Source organism: Notolabrus celidotus, chromosome 15, assembly GCF_009762535.1.
Source record: "Notolabrus celidotus isolate fNotCel1 chromosome 15, fNotCel1.pri, whole genome shotgun sequence".
Classification (NCBI taxonomy): domain Eukaryota; kingdom Metazoa; phylum Chordata; class Actinopteri; order Labriformes; family Labridae; genus Notolabrus; species Notolabrus celidotus.
Window position 1 is genome coordinate 13,894,393 of NC_048286.1, and position 25,812 is coordinate 13,920,204.

Below are 25,812 nucleotides of genomic sequence, written 5' to 3' on the forward strand. Positions count from 1 at the left end.
CAGCTCATATTAGAGCCTGGTACAGGGCAGGAAGTTAGGAGGAGTCCAGCAAGAGGGGTACATTAAAGCCTCTCAGTTTCTCAAAGCAAGCAGCTAGGACCCAGGGGAGGAGTAGCTAACACCAGGAGGGTGCTACTCCTGCTAATTTAGATACACGTGTCAGGGATATCATGGGCTTTTCCACTGATGTTTTAGGTATTAGAAGAGATACATTCTGATTGTGTGTTGTTTTCGCAACCGGACACAAAGTTCCTATTCACAGCCTGGGATCACAAAGCCCCTTTTCTCTGGGATTACACGAGCTTCGGGTTTGTGTGATGAGGCCAGAAGATTGTTGAGAGAGAAAACTCCCTGAAATCTCCTCTCATCTGCTGAGGGAGGAGAGCTTGTTGAAATAATATCAGTTCAACGGGGAAAATCTGTAGCACATACGTACGTCTGAATGCTCTAAACCAAAAACAGAAATGTTTATATTTTGAGCTAATGAGCTTCGTTGTAACTTTGTTTGACACAAAATCCAAAACATACTTGCTACGATACCGTGCTGTGTGATATGACAGAGGCCTAGATAATCAGTTGACACTAAATCAATGTGAAATGTCAAAGCAAATTTAAAGTTATCCTGCATGAAACTGTGAAAATCCAAGGTCTGTATCAGATTGCTATAAACACTTCACCTCACCAATGACGTCTGTGACATAGAAAAAGGGCTTTCTTGCTGCAAAGATGGGTGTTAGCCAGCCCGGGGAACTGAACCAGAAACTTTCTGATTACAAAACAATTTCAAGGTCCACTTACTTTCTTCTTCCGTTTAAATTATATCAATTGCAAGAAGAGGTCCCTGGTGGACTCATAATCAAAAGAAATATGACGTGTACAGCCCTAGGAACACATGCACCAAACCCCTGAAAAATCCAGGATATCATCTGGAGAGGCTGCATTGTTTGGACACAAATGTCTGAATTTCTTGACTTTAGATTTAACAGTTTATCAATAAAGTCTGCTGAATGTCCCAATGAATTGATTGCGAGTGCAGCAGGTAGTTGTACGGACCGGTCATATCAAACTCACCCATATCTGGATGCCATCAAAACTCCAAAACAAGTCAGTAACTCCTGCTGCTGCAGGAGAAAAAGGCTGTTTTGATAGAATGTAGTTTGTCTTTTAGGATGATCCTGTAAATGTGTCTATGAAAAGTTTTGCATGGTTTATTCTTGCAGGGATCTGCATGGCATTAGAAGGGCTGCAGCTGCAGAAAAATCAATGTGTGGGTCTATTAGCTGTCAGAAAGTTATTTAAGGATATTAATCACATTTTAAGAGCCATAGGAAGTACCAAATTTGTATTTTTATTAAGCTGTCTGATCCAAAGTTCAAACCCCGACAATAAAAATATAAAAAGCAGACTGCTCAAGATGGAGGCAATTATAAATGGTAAATTAAAAGAACCTCTTCATCTAGAGATGCCATTTAAAAAATACAAGATTGTATTTTAAGAATGATTATATTATTTGAAAAACATTAGGGAAATTGATCATTTACATAACAGCAGCGTGCCAAAAAGAACGAAACCACACATGGAATAATTTAAAAATTCATTTATTATTTCAGATTTTTCGCCTTTGTCATACAAGATGTTAAATAACTTAAATACATTCTTACCAGTCATTTGTGATCTGTTTATACCTACAAGCTATACACATGAGGTAGAGGAAAATAATTTAGGGTTCCCATAAGACATGAATAAGTGAACATGGACAAGGTTTTGTTGGTGTTTTATCATCACAAAGAGCAATATATGGTTTGTGTTTTATCTTTGTTTTACAAGCACAGCACAAATCCTAACAAAAGGTACGTGTACATGTAAAGTGATCCAAAGGTGAGGAAAGGTTGGTCTGCTCTGATGCTATCATGAGTTCATAAGGCATCGTATGGTGATAACCAACATTACAAAGACTTTCACACAACACTCAATTATACAAACAGATCAGACCCTATAAAAATATACTGTTGATGAATGTGATTTTGTTTGAAAACGAAAAAATGTGTCATGATCGTGCACATTAATAAAAGACTGCTAAACAGGAGGTGATTCTAAATTTGTTAGGATTTGTTAGTGCTTCGATAACAGCAAACAATGAGATATGACATGAAATATGTTTAGAGTATACACTGCTTCTCGAAGCCTCCACCCCAAAAGAGGAACCCCCCCCCCCCCCCCCCCCCCCCCCCCAAAAAAAAAATAGGAGTAAAAAATACAGGATATAAATCAATTTAGACTTTGATGTATTTACACTAAACACATGCTCATAATATATTTAAAAATAATTTATTTTTTATTTTTCTCTACAAAACAGAATTTTGTACATGATCCACTGACGACTAAACAGTGCAGAGTTTTGGATTTAGGAATATGAAAATCTGACTGGCTGCTGCCTCATGCTCCTCTTCCTTGGAAGGAATCACAAGGCCTATGTACAATCTATAAACAAACAAGAATGCACTTGGTGTGATTTTGGTATTCCTGTCATGCCTGTTTTGAATCAGGTCAATAATAGAGAACCTCAGGAGTGCGAGTGTGTGGAGATCGCACACACAGAAAGTTGTGGGAAGCAGGCATTTATGCTTCGAATCTCAGCATAGCTATTATGGTTTCCATGTAGCGTGCAAAGTTCTATGTATATGTTTTGACCAGTCTTTATTTGGCATGCCATCTCATATCAAAATGTTTGGAATTCATGTCCTCGGGACAAATAACCCACGGAAGGCTCTCTTTCAAAAGCATGATATGCCTGTGGAGGGCGGTGGTTTTATTTTTGAATATTGTGATAATCATCTTTAAAGTCTTAACAGCCTGTCAAAGGTAAAAGCCACTTTCAAGAATGTTTGTTTAAGTGCCGTATTACAACCTGTAACCATCATGTAACAGCAGCTGTGTGCTGTCTCAACCTAACATTACTTATTGCTACCACTTTGTGTTTGCTGCTTGTGAGAGTTGAACATGTGCCTCACTTTTGTCTCTATACCACAGGAGAAGAAACATTTTTTTTACTATTTACAATTTTTAAAAAACAAGAAAATAAAGATTCTGCACTGCACTGTGTCTATAAACACAGATCGTAAAATACTTTAAAGGGCTTTAGGGCTTCAGTGCGTAAAATGGCGCTATAATACAAAGCTGGGTCCCTCACTCAGTAGTTAATTCACACCAATCTAAAACAAGGCATATTTTCTATTATATCACATAATGTCCACAGAAGCCAAGAGCTGAGAGAACAGTTCAATATTACTGTCTGCATTGTTTGTGTGTATAGAAGCAATTCTTACAAGATTAATGGTAATATGGTAAATCACTGGATCCACATGGAAGGAAATACATCTTTCTTGAGGACAGTAAGAGTAGAGATGTTAGCCTGGTAGCAGCTTGCTTTATTCTATCCATAGTTGGCTTTCTTGGTAAGATTTAACTGTTCTTGAACTAATCCCAGTCAGTTAGCTAAGCTTAGCATAAATGGTTTAAAAAGCTGGAAACCTCTAGACTAGGACAGTCAAATTTGGTCTTTTCTGGAAAGAGTTGATGTTTCTGTCTTGAAATAGACGATTTAAAGCTATCTGGTAAGCGTAGCTTAGCACGAAGCGAGATAGTGGATATTGTTAGCCTGGCTCTGACTAAAGTTGACTTTCTTGGTAAGAAATTTGCAAATATGTAACACATGGCTTAGCATAGCATAGCCAGTAGAAACACATGGATACAGCTTGCCTAGCTCTGCCCAAAGATGGCTTTCTTAATCAGATTATCTATCCCGTTAATATGAAACACTTTCCAGCCAGTCAGCATAGCTTAGCATAAAAAGTACCTATCAACAGTTAGAAACAGCTACCCTGGCTCTGTCCAAAGCTGGCTTTCTTGGTTGGTGGTTGGAGTTGGTGTTTCAGTCTTGCAAATATGTGACTTATAGCTGGCTGGTGAACTGAGCACAGCCTAAACAGTGGAAACAGATGAATAAAGTTAGTCTGGCTCTGATCAAAGTTGACTGTCTCGATGCGATTTAGCATATCTGTCCGGTCTTAGCGTAGCAAAGAGAGTGGCAACAGATGGAAACAGCTTGCCAGACTAGATACAAAGTTGATCAAATGTGCTTACTATAGAGTAACTAAAAATGGGATCACCCGGAAAAATCCGGGTGAGATGTTCAGCTTTTAACAGAGTCTCCAGACTTGTATCATTACTTTTACTCTCCACAAGAAAGTGATCATTCCCAAAGTTCTGGACTGTTCCTTGTAACTGTCACGGTAGTTTCATGGCGAGCTTCAGCATTAGGGATTGTGTCAACTGAGTCCATTTCTGCCAAGCAAACATATTAAAAGCAAACTAACTCATGTGTTATAACAAGTTCACTGACTTCTGAATGAAGACAGCAGATCTGCAAAAACCCCAACCTTTTGCGTTCAGACGTCAATTTGCCCAAACACTACACAAATATTAGTCTTATAAAATATATTTATATTAGCTAGAGACTTGCACATACATCTTCACTTGAGTAACTCTGCAGACATGTCAAGTTAGATTTCCGTCTCAGTTACCCCATACTGTTTGGACAGACTGACGCAGCTCCTGCTGTACATGCTGCACGTCTGGATGTGTTGAATATGGCTCAATCAAATCGTGGCAGCTGAGGAGGAATGAAGGATGTGAAATAGTAGGGGGGCTACTTTCCTCCAATTCTCCACAGTTTTCCTTACAACTTCAAAATATTTGAAGTCAAACATACAATTAATAATAATAATAAGTAGATTTAAGCTCAACAGATCCCCACAATTTCTGTCTGGGTCACAGGTGGACTGTTTTCTGGTCAAATGATCACCTGCTGCAATAACCTTGGCTGTAATAACAAGGCAACTGTCATATACAACTTGAATATTATTTGAACTCTTTCTCTCCTATATCGCCGATAGTTATAGTGGTTTAAGTTATTCCCTGAACATTGGTTCGCTCAAGGCCGAGAATAGCCTAAACTGACTGGTATAGTTTTATCTATTAATGCATTTACTAACAGCTTCATATTATATTATTTCAAAGAAGAAAAGCGTGATTTTTTTTCTCCCTGTGAAGGAGTAGTCCCAACGGATCTATAAATTATCCACAGCAAGGCAACGGACACGAGTGTGCTGCTTTCTAAAGGGCCTTGTCGACACGAATCAAGACGAAAAACAAGAGAGCACACAAACAACAAAACATTTGTGTGGTTAGTGGTTTGTTTTAACATAGTTAGATAAGTGGTGTGTATAATATCATTACAATATATCTGAATTTATTTACATACATATGCAAACACACAATGTGTGTGAGTGTAAATATGTGCGTGTAATGTAAATCTTACACCCTGTCTTTTGTTTCTTTTAAGCAGTCTCTGAATATGGATTTCATTGCATAAAAGTCGTCATACTCCAGCCACCTCACTCTATTGTGCTCACACACAAACATACACATGTAAAGATTAACCAACATTCACACAAACCATTCTTCCTTGGGCAAGGTCCCAGGAACCAGTCCTTTGGTGTGACTGGTTTCCTTTTTGATCTCACTGGATATATGTTTGCTTGTGAAAAGATGCAACTGGATTTCTTTGTTTGAAAAAAAAAGGGAAGCTTTTCTGTTCAATTCAGAGCCTAAATTAATAAAAAAAAAAAGCTTGAGATGTTGACCCAGTTGTCTGAGAAGTTTTTTTTCTTTCATTTTTGTTTAACTGCAAACCCCAGACACTGGGGCCTCAGGACCTCTGACACCCAGCCCACAGAAATCCCTCAAAGTGCTTGTTGCTTCTCCATCGGCTTGCTCCGCTTTCGTTTGCAAAACAGTGGAAGCAAAACCTTATATGAAAACAAATCAACCACTCCTCTGCGACACAGCCATCTGTTACATGCTCCACCGATCCTTTAGGCTGACAGATGACTGGTTTACCCTTTGCAGGTATAAACCTCCTCCCTCTGTGTGCACTGCTTGCATTCAACATAGCAGCACCAGCGCACCTGGCACTGGCAGGGCCTGGTCACCTCCCTACTTTGTGTGTTATGGCCTCGCCCGCAGCAGATTGCGTCGCAGTTCTTATCCTTGTAACACTTCCGGGCTGCCGTGCCCGACGAGTACTTGCTGGGCCTACAGAAACTGGGTGAGTCCTCAATGTGGAGCAGGTCCATAGTGCGAGGGATCTGATCAGTCAGCCCAGGTGGAGGCTGTTGTTGCTGTTGTTGCTGTTGCTGTTGTTGTTGCTGCTGTTGCTGCTGCGGCTGTTGCTGCGGCTGTTGCTGCTGCTGCTGCTGCTGCTGCTGCTGGCTCCGGCCTGTGGAGATTTCTCCCTCGCCTGTGGCCTCATTGGTGGAGCTTCCGACCTTAATGGAGGTCTCGTAGCGCTGCTTTAGCTGCTTGCCGATTTCATGAAAAGGCTGGAGCTGCCTCCAGCAGGTCTGGACGGTGCAGGAGCCGGAGACGCCATGGCACTTGCAAGTGGTCTCCACTCCAGCCTTAATCACCTGGTTCAGAAACAGAAAACACTGTCACCTGCCAAGAAATATCACAGGAATGTAATAAAAGCGATGCAACTTTGTTTGGTAAGCAGTACTCCAAAGAGCCTAATTACCCAACACAAGCATTGTTAGATAATTAGAGTCTAGAGCAGTTCGGAGAGGACTATGAAGTCAAATTATGACAATCACTGCTCTTTTTGATATCATAATGAAAGGGAAAAACAGCCTGCAGTTATTACATTCAAACTATTATTAACATTATTCATAGAGAGAACAGAAGATCACTTTGTCTTAGTCTTCTGATGAAAGAGGGAAAGACTACGTTTGTAGGGGGATGGATGTATTATGACATTTTGATTAAACTCAATAACTACAATCATGATGAGTGAGGGGCGTTTTGCCTGGAGAAGTATTCTTATCCATACAATCAGCTCAGACAGCCAAGTGATAAAAAAGACTGGGTGCTTTTCTTGTCCCTCTACTGTAAATGTGTTCTCTACACCTAGAATCCATCAACTATATCTTCTGGTGTGGTGATCATGCTGTCATGTGGATAACAAGTCATGCCAAAAGATGGAAAGAGAGAGACTAGTCAGGAAGTCTTCTCCTTTATGAAATCAAACCGAATTGCAGGTGACACAGAGATATTCAGCATTAATGACCACAACACATTTCTTAACTCTACTCAACCTTATTGTGTGGTCAGCCAAAGTTCACTTCAACCACGACGTTAAAGCAGTGTGTGTGCGAAAATCAATGACAATAACACATTGTCTGAGACAGGGGTTTGAATAGTGTCTGCAGCTCTTTTCTCAGACTGTGAAAGAGATCGGGGAGCAGGAAGTGCATATTCATCACACCAGCAGGTCAAGAAAATTTGATAGGTCAGCTTTTAAATGTCGAGGGGCTGCAGAGGCTAGCACATTCCAGTTTTGTTCTCAGTGTGGGAATTCGTCCTGAACGAATGCGGTACACCTCACTACATGTGCAAATAAAAAAAAGAGAGCAAAAACAACGTTGTAAATCTTTTATCACAAACAAAATCTCCTAAGAGACTTGATGTTGGAGAGCCAATTTGAAAAGGAAGAGCCTGCATTGGTCTATAGGGAGAGTTCTGTGTCTGCAAACATTTGGGAAGTGTGCCTCTGCTATAACTCATATTGAAACCAAAATGAGAATAGCTTCAATATGAGAGAAGAGTAGAAGAAGCAGATTTAAGACCTTTAGTTTACTTTGGCTTGACAGATTTAGACTATTCCCTCCGTTTTATTTTACTATAAAACATACTCCCAAGATGAAAACTTATGTTGCTCAGCACAAAAAATGCACGGGATTGTGCCAGAGTACTAATGAGAGCAGTAACTTATCTATTCTGTGTAAGAAAACCAACTATTGACTAACGAGTGCATTCCCATTTCATAAAATTTACACTGGCCATTACTTCAGTCAGTTCAGTTTTTATTTCCAAGGGTTTATGGAGATTTTTTTACTCTTTATCAACAAAGATGACCCACTCATAACTCACTATAAATGTAATTCTCTTGTGCCTAGAACATTTTTCTCTTTGACAGTTTAACCATAAATTTGTAAAGTGTGTTTGCTCAAAAGTGGCTCTCTTTGAAAGCGCTGTGTTTGTTAAACTCCAGCATTACACAGCAACAGATGTGGTTGTGCTGTATGTCCTGTGCAACATTGCAAACTGTATTCAATCATCAAAGTTTCTCCAATGTTCAACCACTTTTTCAGAGCAGAAAGCCAACTTTGTGTTTAAGTTGTGTCTCTGACTCTATTGGCCCTTTTACACCGGCCCGTCTTAGCCCTACTCTACTCGACTTGACTCGACTCTACTTGGTTTGTGTTGCGTTTCCACAGGAGCGGTACCTCGTGTCAGATACCAGTTTTTCGTACCTGCTCTGCTCCGGTTTCAAGCAAGCTGAGCTGATAGTAAAAGGTGATGTCAACGGACTGCCGGCCACTGATTGGACAGAGAATGTCATCACCGAAGAGTCATGAGTGTGACATTTGTGTTTGTGTTTGTGTTTGTGTTTGTGTTTGTGTCATGTTCAAAATGACGTGAACACAGTTTCGCGCAGCTGTGTTATGACGACCCCACCCACCGTGAGTCGGTACTCGGACCGGTGGAAAAGGTGCCCAAACCGAGTCGAGTCGAGTAGGGCTGGAACTGTATGGTGGAAAAGGGCCATAAATGAACCCTGAAACCTTCAAAGTGTGTTCTCGATCGGTGTGTCTCGGTTGGACAAATATATATAATTTAACTGTTAAAATCATTCTATAACAAAAGGCTTATTAATATTTTTTTTCTTTACTCCCTAAAAAGCTTGAAACATCAAAAGTGTCAATGTGTCATAAGTTAACGTTTAAGACAGATTGGTAGCAAATAAATTCACACATCTTACATTTATAGTCTCTAAACAGAGCTTAACTAAACCACATACATGTGACTTTTTGGACTCACGTGTGGACATTATCACTTTATACAGTCGTTATGACAGCAGTCTAAGCAAACACGTGCTTATTAACATATCCGCCATCCACATCAGCCTTCACTTAGTATATCTGTCCAGAAATTATGAAACCACAGTGAGCCAGTTAGCTTAGTGTAGCACAAAGAGTAACAATAGATGGAAACAGCTAGCAAGACTCTATCCAACGCTGATCAAATGTGTGAAATCAGTCAAATTAGTGTCTCTCTCTTTTACCTCTCTGGTCTTTTCAGTAACCATTGAGCAAAATTAGCTCTCTGTACTGTACTGTACTCAGTACTGTTTTAAGGAGCTAACTTCTTCTCTAAGCCATTTGCCATTGAGCTGGAATCATAAAGTGGGTTTTGTGCTTTTGGCTGCTGCCTCTCCTGGCTGACAGAAACATTAAGGAGATTTGAAAAAGAAAAACAAGAAAAAACAGTTAGCTGAAGAGTCCTAATACACAGAAAGTGTAGGATTAAAAGGAACTGTAGAACCTGCCTATTATTCAATGGGGTTTTCAAACAGAGAGAGAGTATCATAATCCACTGATCCAGCACACTCACCTTCATTCCTACATTTGTGTTGTGCATGTCTACACGTGCACGCAGGTCTTTGTTGGAGCGTTTGCCCAGGAAGTCCTTAACAAACTTGTTTGCATATTTTAGGTTGTCTCCACAGCCCCCCCACTGCCACGCCTTTCGATTCTCCAGGTCAGGGGCTTCGTCACATGTGCAGCGCTCCATGCGTCCTGCACTGCAAGCTTTGGCCAGCGCATGAGTCAGGCCCGCTGATGAAATGGCGTACAAGAAGGCTGTCTCTTTAAATCCTGAAAAACACATTGTAGAGACATAGAGCAGATTAAAACATTGTAAGAATGAACATGTGTGTATCAAAATAGGGGAAATACATCAAACTGGTGTTTTATTTGAGTGTTTATTTATAAATGTAAATAAATAAATACAAATTTATTTCATTTCAAAGAAAACATTACAGAAATAAGTTTGTTCAAAAAGCAAAGAAAAGTCCATACCTCTCTTTAATATGTTGGCTCGGTGGCGCCCCTCTAAGGTGCAGTTCCACCTCTCAAAGCGGAATTGATACTGGCATTCTAGGGCGCTCATGGTGATGGCCTCTCTCAGGGTCTCGGCCACGCCCGGGTCTCGTCTGCACATCCTGCGCTGCTTCTTTTCCAGTTTGAGCCGGTCGCACAGCTTGTAGTGGGCCCTGCCCACGTTCTCCTCTGGTAGAGAGTTCAGAGGCAGGATAGACAACGGCTCATTACCTGTCAACCTGCAGGGAGGGATCACAGACACAGTCAGGTCAGTTAATATGAAACACAGAGAGGTAGTGGATACATTTTGATAAAAGGTTCCAATAAAGCTCAGGATGCCGACCTTCCTGGATAAACAGTATGAGTAGCAAAGATATACTACATAAACAGCACAAGAAGCCCAGCCAGGGCATATAATGCTCAGAAGTTGGGTTAATGTTCAAATGAATTCAGCTGTTCAGTGGTTAATGTTCAGGGGAATTCAACATTTGCAGGAGATTAAGATCAACCTCCTGCACAGGAGTGTCTGTGTGTGTAGCCAACTCTCTGAGAAGTGCAAGAGACCACATGAACATCCTGACAATGCTTGTCCCATATTCAGACTTCACTTCATATTTAAGTCAGAACAGTTTTACTATTTAAATGAGTATCTTAAGAGTTTTCCGATTTACATCCAAAATGTGTAAAGATATTAACTAGAGGGGACACATTTTAAGCAAGTAATGACACATTTTAAGCCTTTTAAGTCACTTTAATGAGACAGTCACAACCCATGCATGAGAGACAACAGCCAGCAGAAGCTTATCATATCATGAGGGTTGGGGATGCCAAAAAAACTTATATGACAAGATTTCGACTGTCATTGTAGATTCCTCGACACAAAAACCCAGAATTCATGATCTTACAGCTGCAGTCCATTTGACACATAACAAGCAGAAGAATCAGGTCTAAACATGGTATGCAGATCATGTGGTAGACTGGCTCTCCTCTCCTCAGTTTATTTAGGGGAAGCGTATATAAAACACACAGAGCAGCGACTGCCACATAGCTGGTGAAACCCACGACCAGCGTTCTGAGGTTGTGATGGGGAAAGCAGAGCATTACTTTCATAACACGCACAGGGGACATGACTGTCAGACTGTGACCATTTTGGTCACACCATCTGACGGGACTGGCACCGTAGTTGTTAATTATGTGGAATTTCTGGCCTCCTTTACACCCTTAAAGTGAAACTGAAGAATAAATGGCTTTACAGAAGTCACAAAAGCACAAGGGGGAACGTGTCTCTGCAGATGGACCTTTATGCATGTATTGACACCCCCTCTGATTCTACACAGTGCAGACATTTTTCTGACACCGTAAAAGGATCTATAATTTTTCACAATGTTTCATCATATTTTTTTTATTGTAATATTTGCATAAGGAGATTAAAGGAGATAATTTTCTTTCAGTAAGGACCATTCTCATCAAAATAATTATTTGCATGCAATAAGTGAAATATGTCAGTACAGCTCTGTTCTGCCCTTCCAAGTGCCTAAGTGGAAGGGAAAAGCCTGAAGTTGGGAGAGCAAACCTTCCTGTTCTTTCATGTGCATACTTGAAATACCAAGGCAGGGAGAGCAGCAGCAAACCTCTTCCAGGGAACAGTGGCAATACATAGGACACAGGTAAAATCAAACATAGCATAAATGGAGGTAGGATGCAAAGCAGTTTGCATGGGAAGTGGCAAGAGTAGGCCTTGCTTGACTTTGTGGCCTGTCTGAAGTAACGTTGTGCTCAATTTGTAAATGTCTCAGAATAAAAAGTCAGCAATAAATATAGGCAATAATACAAACATAATTATGGCACTGACATATATAGTTGAGGGAAGTGTAGGTAAGTTAAGGAAGACTGTGTCATTGAACTTAATGAACATTTTGAAACTTCTGTGACAGATAAAAAAGAGTGTTTTCTGTTTCTTTCTTTCTTTAATCTGTTACTGTAACCAATATACCTTTTTGATAGCTTCAGACAAAGTCTAATAAGCCCCCCCCCTTTCTTGTACAAAGTACAAAAACAGGCCACTGACCAAAGCAGATCATAAACCTCACATGTAGTTTGATTGAGCAAGAGACTGTAATGGAACAGATTCAATAATATTTTTGTTAAGATGACACGCGCCTGTTGGATGTCCACACCTGTTTAGTTAATAAACCTGATGTGTTGATTGGTGATCTCCATTACTTACATTTTTTTCTTTCTTACTGTTTTTAAAAGAAGTCTCTGTCACCACTCTTGTTCACTCCATCCTCTGATCTTGAAACTGACTGAAAAGTTTCCCCTCAAGTCTTCACTTCCATACCAACAGGTTTAATAGTTTGCACATGATATGAGATACTGTCTTTAAAGCGCAGTCACAGCCTGGTTGAAAATCTGAGCAGTCAAATCAAAAGGAGGTATCAAGATCGGCTTCCACATTGGGTCAAATGGCTTCCTTTCTACAAAGCGTGTTTGCCTTTCCTTAACTTGTCTGACAGTTCTGAGTTTGGAAATGGAAACCTGGCAAGCTGCGTCTTGACAAGAGATAGCTCTCCCAACACACCCGGAGAGTAAAAAATGCATGGTTTGAGGCACACGAAGCCAAAAAAACACAATACACAAGACGTGTGTCTCTCTGTTATCCAAAACAAACTCATTCAGCTGACCTGGAGTGTAACATCTGGCTGAGAAGCGTTTCTCTACATTACTATGGCAGGCGAGCAGTCAGGCACTGCATTGACCCATTCAGCTGAGGCAGATGGCTTCTCAGCCTGCTCTACTCGAGGTTTCTCAAGTTCATCTTTGCTACTGCTGCCAAGTGGAGGATAAATGTAATGTAATATAACAGAGAGTAAAGTCTAGATTATGCTTTTCGTAAAGTTTTGTGAGTTTATTTTCTTGTCGTTGGCACTCTTAAGATAAAAACTGTTAAAATTGATTGACTAAATTCCCAACCTGGAGAAGCATTGTCTGTAAGTGAAAAAAACAAACTTACATTAATTAAAAATGTTACAAAATAAGAGATCCGATAACAAATGGTGGTCTAAAGCTACTCACTCATACTACTAAAATGCAACCACATTCCTCAGGCAGACATGCATACTAACACGTATTGGTGCAAATCCCCCAGATGCCCCAATGCCTGCCAGACCATCAAAGTGACAGGCCTCAACTGTCTGTGTGACGTCTGCCTGTCTGAGACACAAAGATGGTCTGAGCGGCATTGGAGGGAGGCCAAAGATGACATGACACTGATCTCAGCGCTACTGTCTCTGCGGCTTTTTTTACACAAAGACATTTTTCTTGCCGGTTACAGAGACAGACAGCCGGGGGGCATAGTGAAGAGGGGGGAATTTAGAGCGGAGAAGCACTTAATGTCTCCAGAAAGGACTCTTGTAGCCAGCTCTAACTCCTGTCTGCATTTTCCCACTTTGATACAAGATTTTATGCCCAGAAATCTAGCGATCAACAAATACTCTGCTTTATTGATACAAGATTAAGAGCAGAGTCATTCTCTTTAATTCAAAGTGATCTGGAAATTAAAGACAACATTTTATCTGGATGCTGGACTATGTTGCTGTCACTCCAAAAGGTTAAACATTCCAAAATGATGATCTGCAAAAAAAATTAAAAAAATATCACCCCGCTGTTTGTAGGAGAATGAACTCGATCAACTCACTTAGAAAGACGGAGAATTAGAAAAACAGAATCATGGCTGCATCTCAAAAGTCATGACAGATCTGAACTTGAAACCTTAGTCAAACGAAAATCAAGGTTGTGTTTTCCAAAAACAATGATCATATTTTTAAGACAAGGAATTGAAAAAGCTCAACATGTCATCTGAGAAAACTCATAAGGCTTCCATTAAGAATTTGGGACAACTTTCTAATGATGTGTCCTTTAAGAAGAATTTACATATGCACTTAAGATTTAAAGAGCAGTTTCAAATAATTTATCATTTATGCTTCTTATATCTCATGGTGTCAGATCTGTGCATTGACTGGTGTAGTTGCGTTTTTTATGCATTGCGTTACGGGTGTATGCAACGCATTCCAAATAACTCTCAAACAAGCCAGTGTCCCAAAACTTCTGTTTAGTAAACTACCTACTTACTTTGTATGGATTAGTTTGACATCATGAGGGAGACAACTTGTCCGAAAGAATGGGAACAATGAAAAGGAACTAACTTTCAGCTGCACACACTGCATGCATCACTACCATAACTCTCTCTGTTGTTACCTGCTCACCAATCAGCATTGAGCATCAGTGGCTCTACACAGCACTATGGCAGCTGAACACCAAAGGCCTGATCAGACATCCTTACTGCCCTGTTTTCATGTTCTCGTATCTATGGAAGTTATAAGTGCAGTCAAAAAACATAAGTTATGATTATTCTATAATGATAATGATAATAATTTGTTAGTACTATGTTATGTTGATTGTTTCACATGCATTCTTTTGTATGCTAAAAGTTTAAGGGCATTAGAATATATCCAAAGTCTGAGGGTGATATTTAATTGTCAACACATTTTACATTATTGTTCTTAAGTCTTAAATGCTGATAAGCTTTATGGTTTATATTTGGTGGGTTGCTACATTCATAGTTTTACAGGTAAAGGTTTATTTCATTCTGTTCAACTATACAACAGCTTCTTGATGAACAGTGTTTATTCATTGCTCATATTTCAAGACCACGACCACTTCATAAACAACCCAGCAGCTTCACACTCAACGTCTTTCAGATCTTAACTGATTTTAAAACCGTGCGAGACCACACACATAACGATGTTCAGACCAATTTTTAACATTACAATCCTTGATCACACTGACCCGAAATGTCACAGAAACTGGCGTGATCAAACTTGACTCCAGAAAATAAACAAACATGGAGGACGATTGACGTCATCAGCTGACTGTCCTAGCATGTGTTTCTATTTGGACAGATAACCGGTTATGACAAACCCATAATCAGGTCATGTCAGGTGTAAAACAATGATAAATGGCCTGGCAACACAAAATGTGTCCATTGAACAATGGATCTGTAAATCATGATTTACTAACTATTGAAATGAAAATGTTTAAGCTTGTCATGAAGGGCATATTAAAATAACGCTGCTTTAAACACTGACACAGAATCTGAGCATCCAATCTTACAATCTAAGAACATGTGACTCCATGTTTTCACATCATGGACCATTTTGTGTAAGTGTTTTTGTTTGAGGTGTTGTTGGAGGTGTTGGCACAGCAACACCAATTACTGGTGGAATATAACACCAACACACAGTATAAAACTCATTATTATCCTATGTGAGGTAGGATTCCTGCTGATGTTTGCTCAGCTTTCCTTTTTTCCACTCACACTGGCTTGTACACACTCCTCGCAGACATCACTGACCCACTCTCCTCCTCTGTCTTTCACTTAGTAATACTACAGTTTGTTTAGGCCTTTCTCTCCACCTGTCAGCACCTCCCATTGCCCATGACATTTACTTTATATACATTTTCCAACGCGGAGGGCTCAGTGAAAATGGTCCATTTCACACCGCAGAGCCTCCCGGTCAATCCCTGGAGGAAATCATTGACGAGCACTAAACTTCGCCTTCATCAACCCCCCTCTGGCTTTACATTACAGTCCTGGAAGTGACCCTCAGCTTGTACCTCTGCTAGTTCTTCACCTGTTTTGTATGTAAATAGTTAAAGAGTGTGACATTACCTAAACTCTTAGATAGTGGAAAACATATCGACTGAATTACTAAAAATTTCTTGGCCATATTGAAGTGCCTGCTTTGTGTATAGGGAACAAACGCACATAACTTTGTAACTGATGGAGTTATTCATATACTCACACAAGCATATATAAACAGTGGCAGCTCAGGCCATGTGGTATGCATTAATTTCAACAGTCTAAAGCAGCCAGAGCAGAAAACTTTACATACATTAGATGTAGTGCTGGAAAAATGTGTTCATCACTGGCTGTGCCTTTTTAAAATATGAAGAGTCGGTGCTATTCTTTGTTGTTTCTATCACTGAAGGTTTATATCCCGGCGCTTTGAACCCTTGTTTGGACTAAAAGTTGATGTTCTGGGATATTATGCAAGTTCATATTTTAATGCTTAATTAGTTAAAAGACTCATAATTAGTTACAGGCAGCTGTAGCATTAAATGGAATAATACACCAACCAACTGAAATTAGTAGCACAACCAAAGTTTAGGTATAAGAAAAGAACGCTGAAATCAATATTGATGACATTCTATGACCTATTGGTGTCGCGCGAGGTGATTAACAGCACGCTGCGAAACAGTCTTTTGTATAAATTTCATCACCAAAGATTCCTTGTTGAGAGATGCAAATTAGACTAGATTAAATAAGGATGAGACTTCAGTCTGAGAACACTCTTTACATATGTACAGCTCAAGATCAGCAAAGACCACTTTGTCAACAGGGGGCACTAAAGACAACACAACCTTGCAGGAGCTTCAAGCACAGAAATGCCAAACATACCTCAGAAATGTAAAACCTTTGTTACCGGTGTGTACTTTCTCCAAAGTGGAGAGAATACCTTTAAAATGTGAAGTATACAGTCCATATCTTTCACATAAGACCCTGAAAACATTTTAATGACAATTATTTATTACACTTGAGACAGTTTGCATGTTGCCTTCAATTTCTGCATTCAGATTAGGGGTCGACCAATATTGGTTTTCCAGGGCCCATATCAATAGCAATTACTAGTACCAGTAACCAATATTTGGAGCCAATATGCATTTACAATAGAAATAAAAAACTTCCAGAGAAAATGTAAAATTTTGAGAATTACAAACTCCAACACAGGACTATGTTTAAATGGCTTACGCAAATGTTTAATCAAAACAGAAACTCTTATCCTCATTTAAAGTTAACAGTTAGCCAGTTACACTTACAGTGCGATTGTATGACATCAAGCCAATTAGATAATGTGGGTGAGACAGAGTGTTGAGTGAAGACAGACCCAGAGGGAAAGACACACCAGCAGCGGAGCCAGAGAAGAGTAATATTTGAAATAATTATAATGTCATCGGTTATATGAAATGCTGATACAGTATATGCCAACGCCAATACCTGTTCAACCCCTTGTTCAGATAACCAAGTCAACTGACCAATCATTACCCACAATAATGTTAAATCATTGCGACTGTGATTCCAAAGGAAAGGCTGTGTTAGTTTTTTTCTATAAAGTCCTTCTAAAACTCTGAAACATCAAGTTAGCAAGTTATCACAGCGTTATTTTTCAAATCTGGAGATAAGAATGAAAACAGCTGAGGTGAGGAAAGAACTTGTTTTGGTGATTTTCAGTGTCTGTTTATTTTCTTCCCTCCACTGGACTAACAGGTGCTGGTTTGTATATGTAGATACATGAACACGAGTGTGTGCATGCATGTGCACATGCATACAGCACTCACTACCTTAAGTCAACACTTACAAGAGTCAGTCATGGCTGAACGCGTCCAGGCAGAAAAAGCACAAAAGCTGCAGTTTCTCCCTCAGCCTGGACTTGCCGGTTGTGTGGTCTGGTGTCTACTAGATCACAATGTACCCCCCTCCCCCTACTTCCCCTCCTCCTCCTTCTTTTCCCCCTCGTCTCCGACCTTCCTCTATTCCCCCTGGTCAGTTACTCTAAACGTATGCCAATCATTCTGCCCAGCTGTTGACTCAAAACAAAACCTCTGCTAGACAAAACCACCGCTGTCTGTGATTGTAACCTTCACAAGACAATGACAGACATGAACATGTGTCAGGAAGACAAACTACCAAGCTAACCTTAGATAAATCTGTGTATATTTTAAAATCGGAGTAGTTTTTGTAAGATCTAAGCTCGCCAATGCTGATCTGTTGCTCTCTATTTCATTTTTTCCTCCCCCTCCTTCGCTGTGTGTAAAATGCTCCTTTTGGGGGGGGGGGGGGGGAGTGTGTGCTTTTCTCAGAAATGTTGGATGAACTTCAGACCACCCTGCCCAAGTCCCATCTGGTGTATCACAACCCGAGCCATGCCAGAGGTTGTAGGAATGTGAGTGTGTGTGTGGTGTTTTCCCTCTGGCCCACTCTAACTATGGCTGACAATGTTCTCCACAGCTTAAACGTGAATAATTGAAGAAACCATGAATCAAGGGTCCAATGACTCTCTGGAACACGGAGTCTCCAGCGATTGTCCCCTCTCCAAAAAGAGTCTAAAATTTGGACATTTTCTCCTCAAAGCCATGGTGACACCGCTCATACTCCAAGCCATTAAAACCAGAAATAGGGGAAAGAGTAAAGCATTATGTATGAGGCTAAGATAAGATTAGTCACTGGTTGAAAGCAGTGGGTGTTGTGACTACTCCTAACAAGCTGTGACTGACACAGTACAGTAACATGACAAAACGACTTTGAAAACAAAGCAGCCCTGCAGGCCTGAGACTTACCAAGTCATTACTGGTTGAGTAATGAGCCTTTCTGCATAGTGGGGATTTCATGCAACATCTAGTGGTGTGGCTATTCACAATGAGAGAGTGGGGAAAAGTTTGCTATCTTGCATGACTTAACAGGAAATGACCCAATGTTATATCATCTGCTGTCCCTTTTGGTCATTTACAACCCACACAGGCTGTGTCAGACTACTCCCTGTAATTGACTGATCAGGTCAAGTTCCTGTTCATGTCCTCTCTTGAGACTTAAAATGTGCATGACTGATGCATTATGCATATTTTCTTTTAAGTCCATATGTTCTGACTCAGTTTTTTCCACTACATAAATAACTTTCTTCTTCTACTGTCAAAAAAAGGAGGGGGGGGAGTTACACTTCAGCCTAATTTTTTAATCCACGGCCGTGCATGCAAGCGCTGGTGGTAGCTGAGCGGTGGGACTGCAGGACGGCCGGTTTGGGAAGGGGAGTGTGGGGCATGGTAAGAGGTTTAACTGCTATGTGAGAACTCAAGGCTTCTAAGGTCAGCAGCTCAGTTATAGTCACTGTGTGACTGGCACAGATTGGGCGCGCAGCGGTGTCCACATGACTCCCCTGTTCTAGCCTACACCATGGCACTGAGCAACCCTGTACCAAACACGTTCAGGCACACATACTGTACGCCGCTCGCACCGGTTCGCACATGCTGACACAAGACCCAGACTGCGGCTGTTTGGTGAGAGAGCAAAACACTTAGACTCTAAACTTGGTGTAATTCTGTAAAGCAGATATTGGAAATTGTGCAGCGACTAGAAATGCCAGGTTTTGTTCACTCCTGATACACTGGGCAAAAGCCCTTGTGAGAATAAACCGAGCATGCAGAGTCAAACCACAAAATCCAAAACAAAACAGTAGCTGTTTTGAATCGCTCATGCCTCAGTAACTGCAAGTGGCTGGGTTTATTAGCGGTTATTTACTCGCACAAGTAACAGATTAGGCCTTAAGGAACTGAAATGCAAGATTGCTACATGTTTTATGTTTTTATCCTGTGAAGAATCAACGCTGAAACACTTTCTGTAACAGTCATTTGCAAGTTAAAGATGGGACATGTTGTTAATTTTCCTAGCATGACTTTCAGAGCACAAACCCACCTTATTTATGGCCTGGAGTGAAGATGTTGGCCTCCTGACAGCTGACTGATGATTAAAGCAACAGTAACTAGTTCAAAGTCATGCAAGTGAGCCATTTTCAACCTGAAACAGAATCTCCTCCAGGGTTAATCACAGCAGAGAACGTTTGCCATGCCCAGGCTCATTCCTGTCAGTGAATGTCTGACTATGTCCATTCTTCAACTAAAGCTCAAAAATGCCTTTTTGGGTCTACCTTTTAGTTTAAGTAATAATGCCCATTCCCACATATTTGAATCTGAGTGCATGCCGGGTCAGGCTTCCATAGGAGTGTGTTTATGCAAGATGATCGTCCTGATAAAGTGCAGTAAAAGTCGAGAGCTGCAATTTTTCAAAAGCACAGTCAACTTTCTTTCATCCTTTATGGAATTATAAATCCCTGCAAACAGGTGCATGGAATTAAAAACTGAGATTGTATCTAGGCGTCTGCAAAAAGACAAGTTTTAAATCATCAAAACTTGCACAGAATAGATAAAGTTAGACATGAGAAATGTTGATTTTCTCCAGAAGTCTAAGTGAGGGTTTGTCAATCGGCTTATCTTGGCACATGTGAAGTGCCAGGTCTTTTCTATTCCCAGAGAAAAATGCCTGTGGTCAAGGATGGAAAACACAGGACGTAGTGGTTACTCTAACTAGCATCATCTCATCAATTCCTGACCACTAAAAGTATCTTGAGTCTATATTAGTTTTCCTGTTTTGCAAATTGCCCATGTCTCCAGCTCCATCTGCAAAGATCATCATGTTTTACCAACAAGATTTTCCTCGAGTGAGAATTTCCTCCCATGCCTTCAAACCTCCACCAATAAAATGCAAAGCTGGCCCTTTGGATAGTCCATTTAAATCAAGTATGTCTACACTGCGGTTGCTTTGGCGTGCCGGTGACACCAGAACTGTTGGCTGAACACTTTTTAAAGACATACCAAACTATGTGATCTTACAAATATTCAACAGACATGTAATAGTGTAGTATGAACCCTTGCAACCCACTACAGACACTATTGAAACCTACAGTGCCACAGAGCATCACACCTGGTGTTCTGTGCAGAGAGCTGCAGTGTTGCTCTGTAAGCTGAAGTTGAAAGACACTTTGAACTTGTCATGCAGGCTGACCACAACTAAGCACGTGTAAGAAAGTATTTTCCTTCCCTAATTTATTTTCACTCAGACCCGGCAGCCTTCAAATTTGAACATTTTCACATTTCATTTCCCACTCTCCTACTGTTACACTGAAAGGTCACGAAGTGCTGATTGAGGAGCGTCCTGCCCTCTCAGATGATGCTGCACCCCCCTGTGGCATCCCAGGGCATCACAGGCCTTCCACAGGGATGTTCCAGAGCAGAGCACTCAAGGCAAAGCTCTAATCCGGATGTATCAAACAGAAATATAAAGAAAACAAAGCTCTCTCTTTCCACAGGCCTGTTATCTAAGCCTGCAGGTTTGCGTGATCTCACCACGCTACATGGTCACAGCGCCTGAGCTGAGAGAATCCTATCTACTTGGCTCACAGTAAAGTGATACCCTTTGAGGTGTGGCTATAGCTGCAGGATATCCTATGAAGTTGGGAAATCCCTCTATCAACGGTGCTCCCCGCCCTGCTGCCCGTCAGGCCTAATCAGTCCTTAAGGCCCTGGTAATGAGACGCCCGCCACCGCTGTCTGCCAGGCAACGCCGGCCTGAGCCCACAGTAACTTTGCTGCTCCTAATGAGTGGTAATCACCCTGCAGCTCCCCGCAAACCGCTGCATGGATGCCGGCACGCACATGAGGCAGACGAACCAGCAGATGGGAGAGAGAGAGAGAGGAGGGAATCAGAGGAAATGTTTACATGGAGCTGCTTAAAAAACAACTTGTAACATTTCTCTGCTGTGCTGAAAAAAGTGAGGCTGCTTTAAACTTTAAAACATGCTGCCATTAGATGCACACCAGAAGCTAATTTAGCAGAGTGATAAAAAGCCTTTACAGCTGCACGCTAAGAAATCCCTCCTCCTCTGTAAATTTACACACATCCCAAATGTTATCCTGTTGTTTTTGGCGTACTACCTTGCTTAATGGAGGGCTGAAAAAAATGATGCCACCTGATAGGGCATCAGCTCTGCTTCAGGACCAAGCTGATGAGAGAAGTTTAAGGATATTGAAGTAATTAAACAGCGACCACTATATTTGCTCCTTCCGGATGCTGCGGTTGCCTTGGTGATTGGTAAATCCCAGTTGCATGACTGTGGGCAGCCTTCCTGTATGTGTTGCACATGAACTAAATAAAAACAAACTCTTGACTCAGTGTTAGGACTCGTATTCAGAGCAGTTTACAAGACCACAGAATGGCATGCCTTTTACCAAATCTCAAATTTAAACCAACAGAGTTGTCTCTGAGTGCACCCTGAGCTCTGATAGGGTCAAACAAGCTTGCTAATCACTTCCTCCTATGACAGTTTATACACCATCTCATTAAGTCAAGCAGTGAAAACTAAGAGAGTATCTGCAATTGAAAGTCTAATGATAACGGATTTAGCAGAACCAGCACCTGCCACAACAGGCTGAGGGAGAGAAAATGAGCGCTCACATTCTTGTGGCAAAGGATGACAATTTAAGCGGGTGCTCGACTACGCCAGGAATCCCACCCCACCCTCGACTGCGCAGACTATGGGCAGGAGAGATTGTGTTTATGTTACACTTACGCTCCACCGCACTCTGGAAATTGGGTATGCAACATTGACCCTCTATTTTGAGTAAATCAGTACTCAAGAGGCCCTGGGATGCCTCGTGCTCGTGGAATATTTATTTGCACAGGTTTTGTGTGAGTGTGTCCCACAGTCAGGACTGTGCCCAAGTGTCACCGGTGTCGAGTTTCTGGGAAGTTGGCCACGGGGCGGTCACATTTTGTATCTGTGTCACCTGTGCAGACTCTTCCAGTGTGTTTCATGTTCCTCAGCTGCAGGGCTAAATCATTCACCGACACTCATTCATATTCTCTCCTCAAGGGCCGCAGAATAATAAATCTGAAGTATTGTAATTCCACATGTCTCTCACTCGCTGCAAGGCTACAGAAAGAGAACAGACTGACAGAGAGAAGTGAAAACAAGTGCTAACTGAATAAGTAAATATGCATTACCATTAAGGACCATTAAGACTGCTGTTAGTGCCAATTTGGCACGTCAAGCTTGATACATACAAACTGCAAAAGGCGACACTCCTGTGCACAGAAACAGAGTGAGAGCTGGGTTACCTTTGTCCTTCTAATGCAGCTTCAGTGCTGAAACCAAAGACAGACTGAGTGTTTGATATGTGCCTGAGAATTAGGTGATGACATTACACTGAGAGGGGCTGAGATTTGTCCATCATACAGTCATTTCAAGTCCTGCAAAAGCAAGTTTGCATCACTCAAATGAGTGCCAACACCTGAGAGAACAATATTTAACCAGATAGGTGGAAAAACTTTGATTATATTACAGCTACAAATTGTCAATCATTCTTTTTAAATACTTTTCTGCCCATTTTTAGCTACTTACAGGATTTTTAAACCACCAAACGTTACCCAGACAGGCCTATACATCCTTCAAAAAGGTCAATCAGTCTCACAGAGCCCTTAGGGGACACTTGCTGGCTCTCTCTCAGATTCACAACAGTTCCCAGATCACCTAACACTCCTGGATCCTGCACAACACCCATACCTCCCATAAATTTGACTCTGCTGGAAAGGCTTCAAGTGTCATCACTCCACAGTCTACAGCCATTTGTCTCTGTGTGCGTCTGCACCGCCTGAGCCAAGGAGAGCACTAACAACACCCATCAACACGGAAACTTGTAGATGTAAAAGCACCAGAATCCTTATTTGTATAATCTCTTTGTTTTTCAAGGTACATTATGTTCTGTTGCCTATCTCCAAAAAGGTTAGGATGTGCTTTAAGGGTCATTTTACCATAAACTCTTCAGCTCCAGGTGAAACATGGCTGCCCTCACCCACCTGACATGCTGACCTCATTTGTACAACCTTTACTTACCTGCAGGGAAAATGTGCTTCTCTGACTACAACAGAAAAAAAGAGTGTAGTCTGTGTTAGCAGACTAACCAGAGTTCAGTGAATTAACAGCCACTCTGAAGTGGAGGTCATAATGGGCTACACTTAAGAACCCAAGGCGTTCCCTGCCTGGGAATGACTGACTTTGGAATCAACACCCTCAAACTCCCCCAGAATTAAACATTATTGTCAATATTACATGAAAAGCTGAAAGTTTCAGATTCATTTCCTAGCACGTGTTTCTGGTGTTTTTAAGGTTGATGGAAGCAGCAGAAATATTAAAAAAAAAAGAGAAACCCTGAGAGAGTTTTGTGATGTTTATGCTGGATGGGGGAATTTTCTGTGCAAGCTGAGCAGACGTTTCGGCCACCAGTTCAGTCAGTCAGATTACTTTATTGTTACCAGCTGTTGAGTCTGAGGCATTATATAGACTACACTCACCTTACGCTCCGTCTGTTTTCTGAATATGATTTTACATGTTGTTTATCCAAAATAATCACACCAGCTACCTGCTATTTACGCGCTAGGGGTAACTTTACAGTGGGCGCTGGCTCAATTGTCAGGGAAAGAATGGGGTGAACTCCCGGGCCAAAATTACTCCGAGGCTGCGTAAGTCTACCTTTAATAGATGTTGTTGCCTGCTCTGATGACGATAGTTTTACTCTACTTTTTAATAGAATTTAACCTCCAGCAGCTTCAGGGAGGCTAGATCGCGCGCAGACAACCTGCTGCTGCACCAGCTGTGCGCTGCGTAACCGCCGCGTAAAGACACCTCACTTACCCCCCACAGGTATGAATTTAATTAAACATCTCATTAAACAAATATAAGAAAAGTAAAGTATTTTTAGCTGATTGGCTCCATAAATTTGAGTTTAAGGATTTTTCTCTCAGTCAAAAGGTGATGAAAAAGTGTTACCTATAAGGAACCAATCAAATCAATGAAATCAGCATCATTGGCATTCACAAAGTGTCTGTCCGTCCTTACCCGAAATATGCAGCCGTCGGTCCAGGCAAGTTGAGAAGATATACTATAACTGTGAACGATAACCATCCCAGGAGTAGGTGTCCATCCAGCATTTTGCTGCGGCTCCAGGGCAGATCATCTCGTTTCTCCTGAGTAGCTGTGTAAAATCCCTTGTTGAAAGTTCAACACTTCTTATACAGAGAGGAGCCGCGCTGCGCTCCTCCCATCAGAGGAGAGAGAGAGGGGGAGAGAGAGCGCAATATGGCAATACACGCAGAGAGCTGAAGTGATTCAATATCACGTTTCACGCAGATAAATCTTCTCAGTTGTCTGAATGTATTATTTGTGGGGTAGTTTCTCCTCTGAGGGAGCATACAGTCAGTGTGTGTGGAGACTGAGGTCTGAGCTGGATTCGAAATGATAAAATACTTGTTTACCTCCAGTCAGTGACAGTTTATTTCCAGTGATTTGAACCCTGAAATTGTATAATCCTGCACAGGCAGTCCATTTACTGCACTTTATGGAGGGTATGAAGTCCACACTGACAGAATAGTTGTTGCAGCTAGACCTTGTCTTTTTTAAATAAATCATTTTCGTTCAATAGTGTAAATAACTATCTAAGTATCTTTATCCAATTATTGTAGTTAAGTCTGCATGTTTTACCCTGCTAGTTTTAACAAGGGATAACTAAACAACTAAAGAATATCACAGTCGGCAGCAGATTTACTGGTTGGTTTAACTAATTAGCAATATTTCTATAACCGTATAGGCCCAAAACGCTGGTTAAAGTTGTAACTCACATGAAGCCAAGGCTGCAGAGCTGATCATTGGCTCCTTCCATAATATCCAAATGCTCTACAACCAGGATTTAATCCAGCACAGATGGCAGGAGGTACGTATCTCATAGCAGTGTTGGTTGGCAGCATTTTGATTTAATGAAGATCAAGTAGTATGCAGGTTGTGCTTGGTTAAACTGCTATAACATCACTTGACTGGTGCAATGTGTAACCAGCAAAGGCATGTGGACATTAACCTTTAAGGAGGATCGAAGGCTGGTGGTGCTAGCTCTGCTAACATTAGTCACACTTGGCCAAAACTATTTGACATTGTTTACCTGCAGATAGGTGGTTTACCTGTGTTTCTAAAAAGTG

The 25,812-nt window shown here is 41.1% G+C and overlaps 1 protein-coding gene across 1 annotated transcript; it reads right to left on the reverse strand.

Moving 5' to 3' along the window:
- Window positions 1-4,795: 4,795 nt before the first annotated feature.
- On the reverse strand, window positions 4,796-24,819 carry wnt9a (wingless-type MMTV integration site family, member 9A). Its single transcript, XM_034703139.1, has 4 exons — window positions 24,683-24,819; window positions 10,041-10,300; window positions 9,574-9,836; window positions 4,796-6,530 (listed from the first exon to the last, which is right to left on the reverse strand). The coding sequence occupies exons 1-4, from the start codon at window positions 24,772-24,774 to the stop codon at window positions 5,958-5,960; spliced, it is 1,188 nt and encodes a 395-aa protein (XP_034559030.1). The 5' UTR covers window positions 24,775-24,819; the 3' UTR covers window positions 4,796-5,957.
- Window positions 24,820-25,812: the final 993 nt, after the last annotated feature.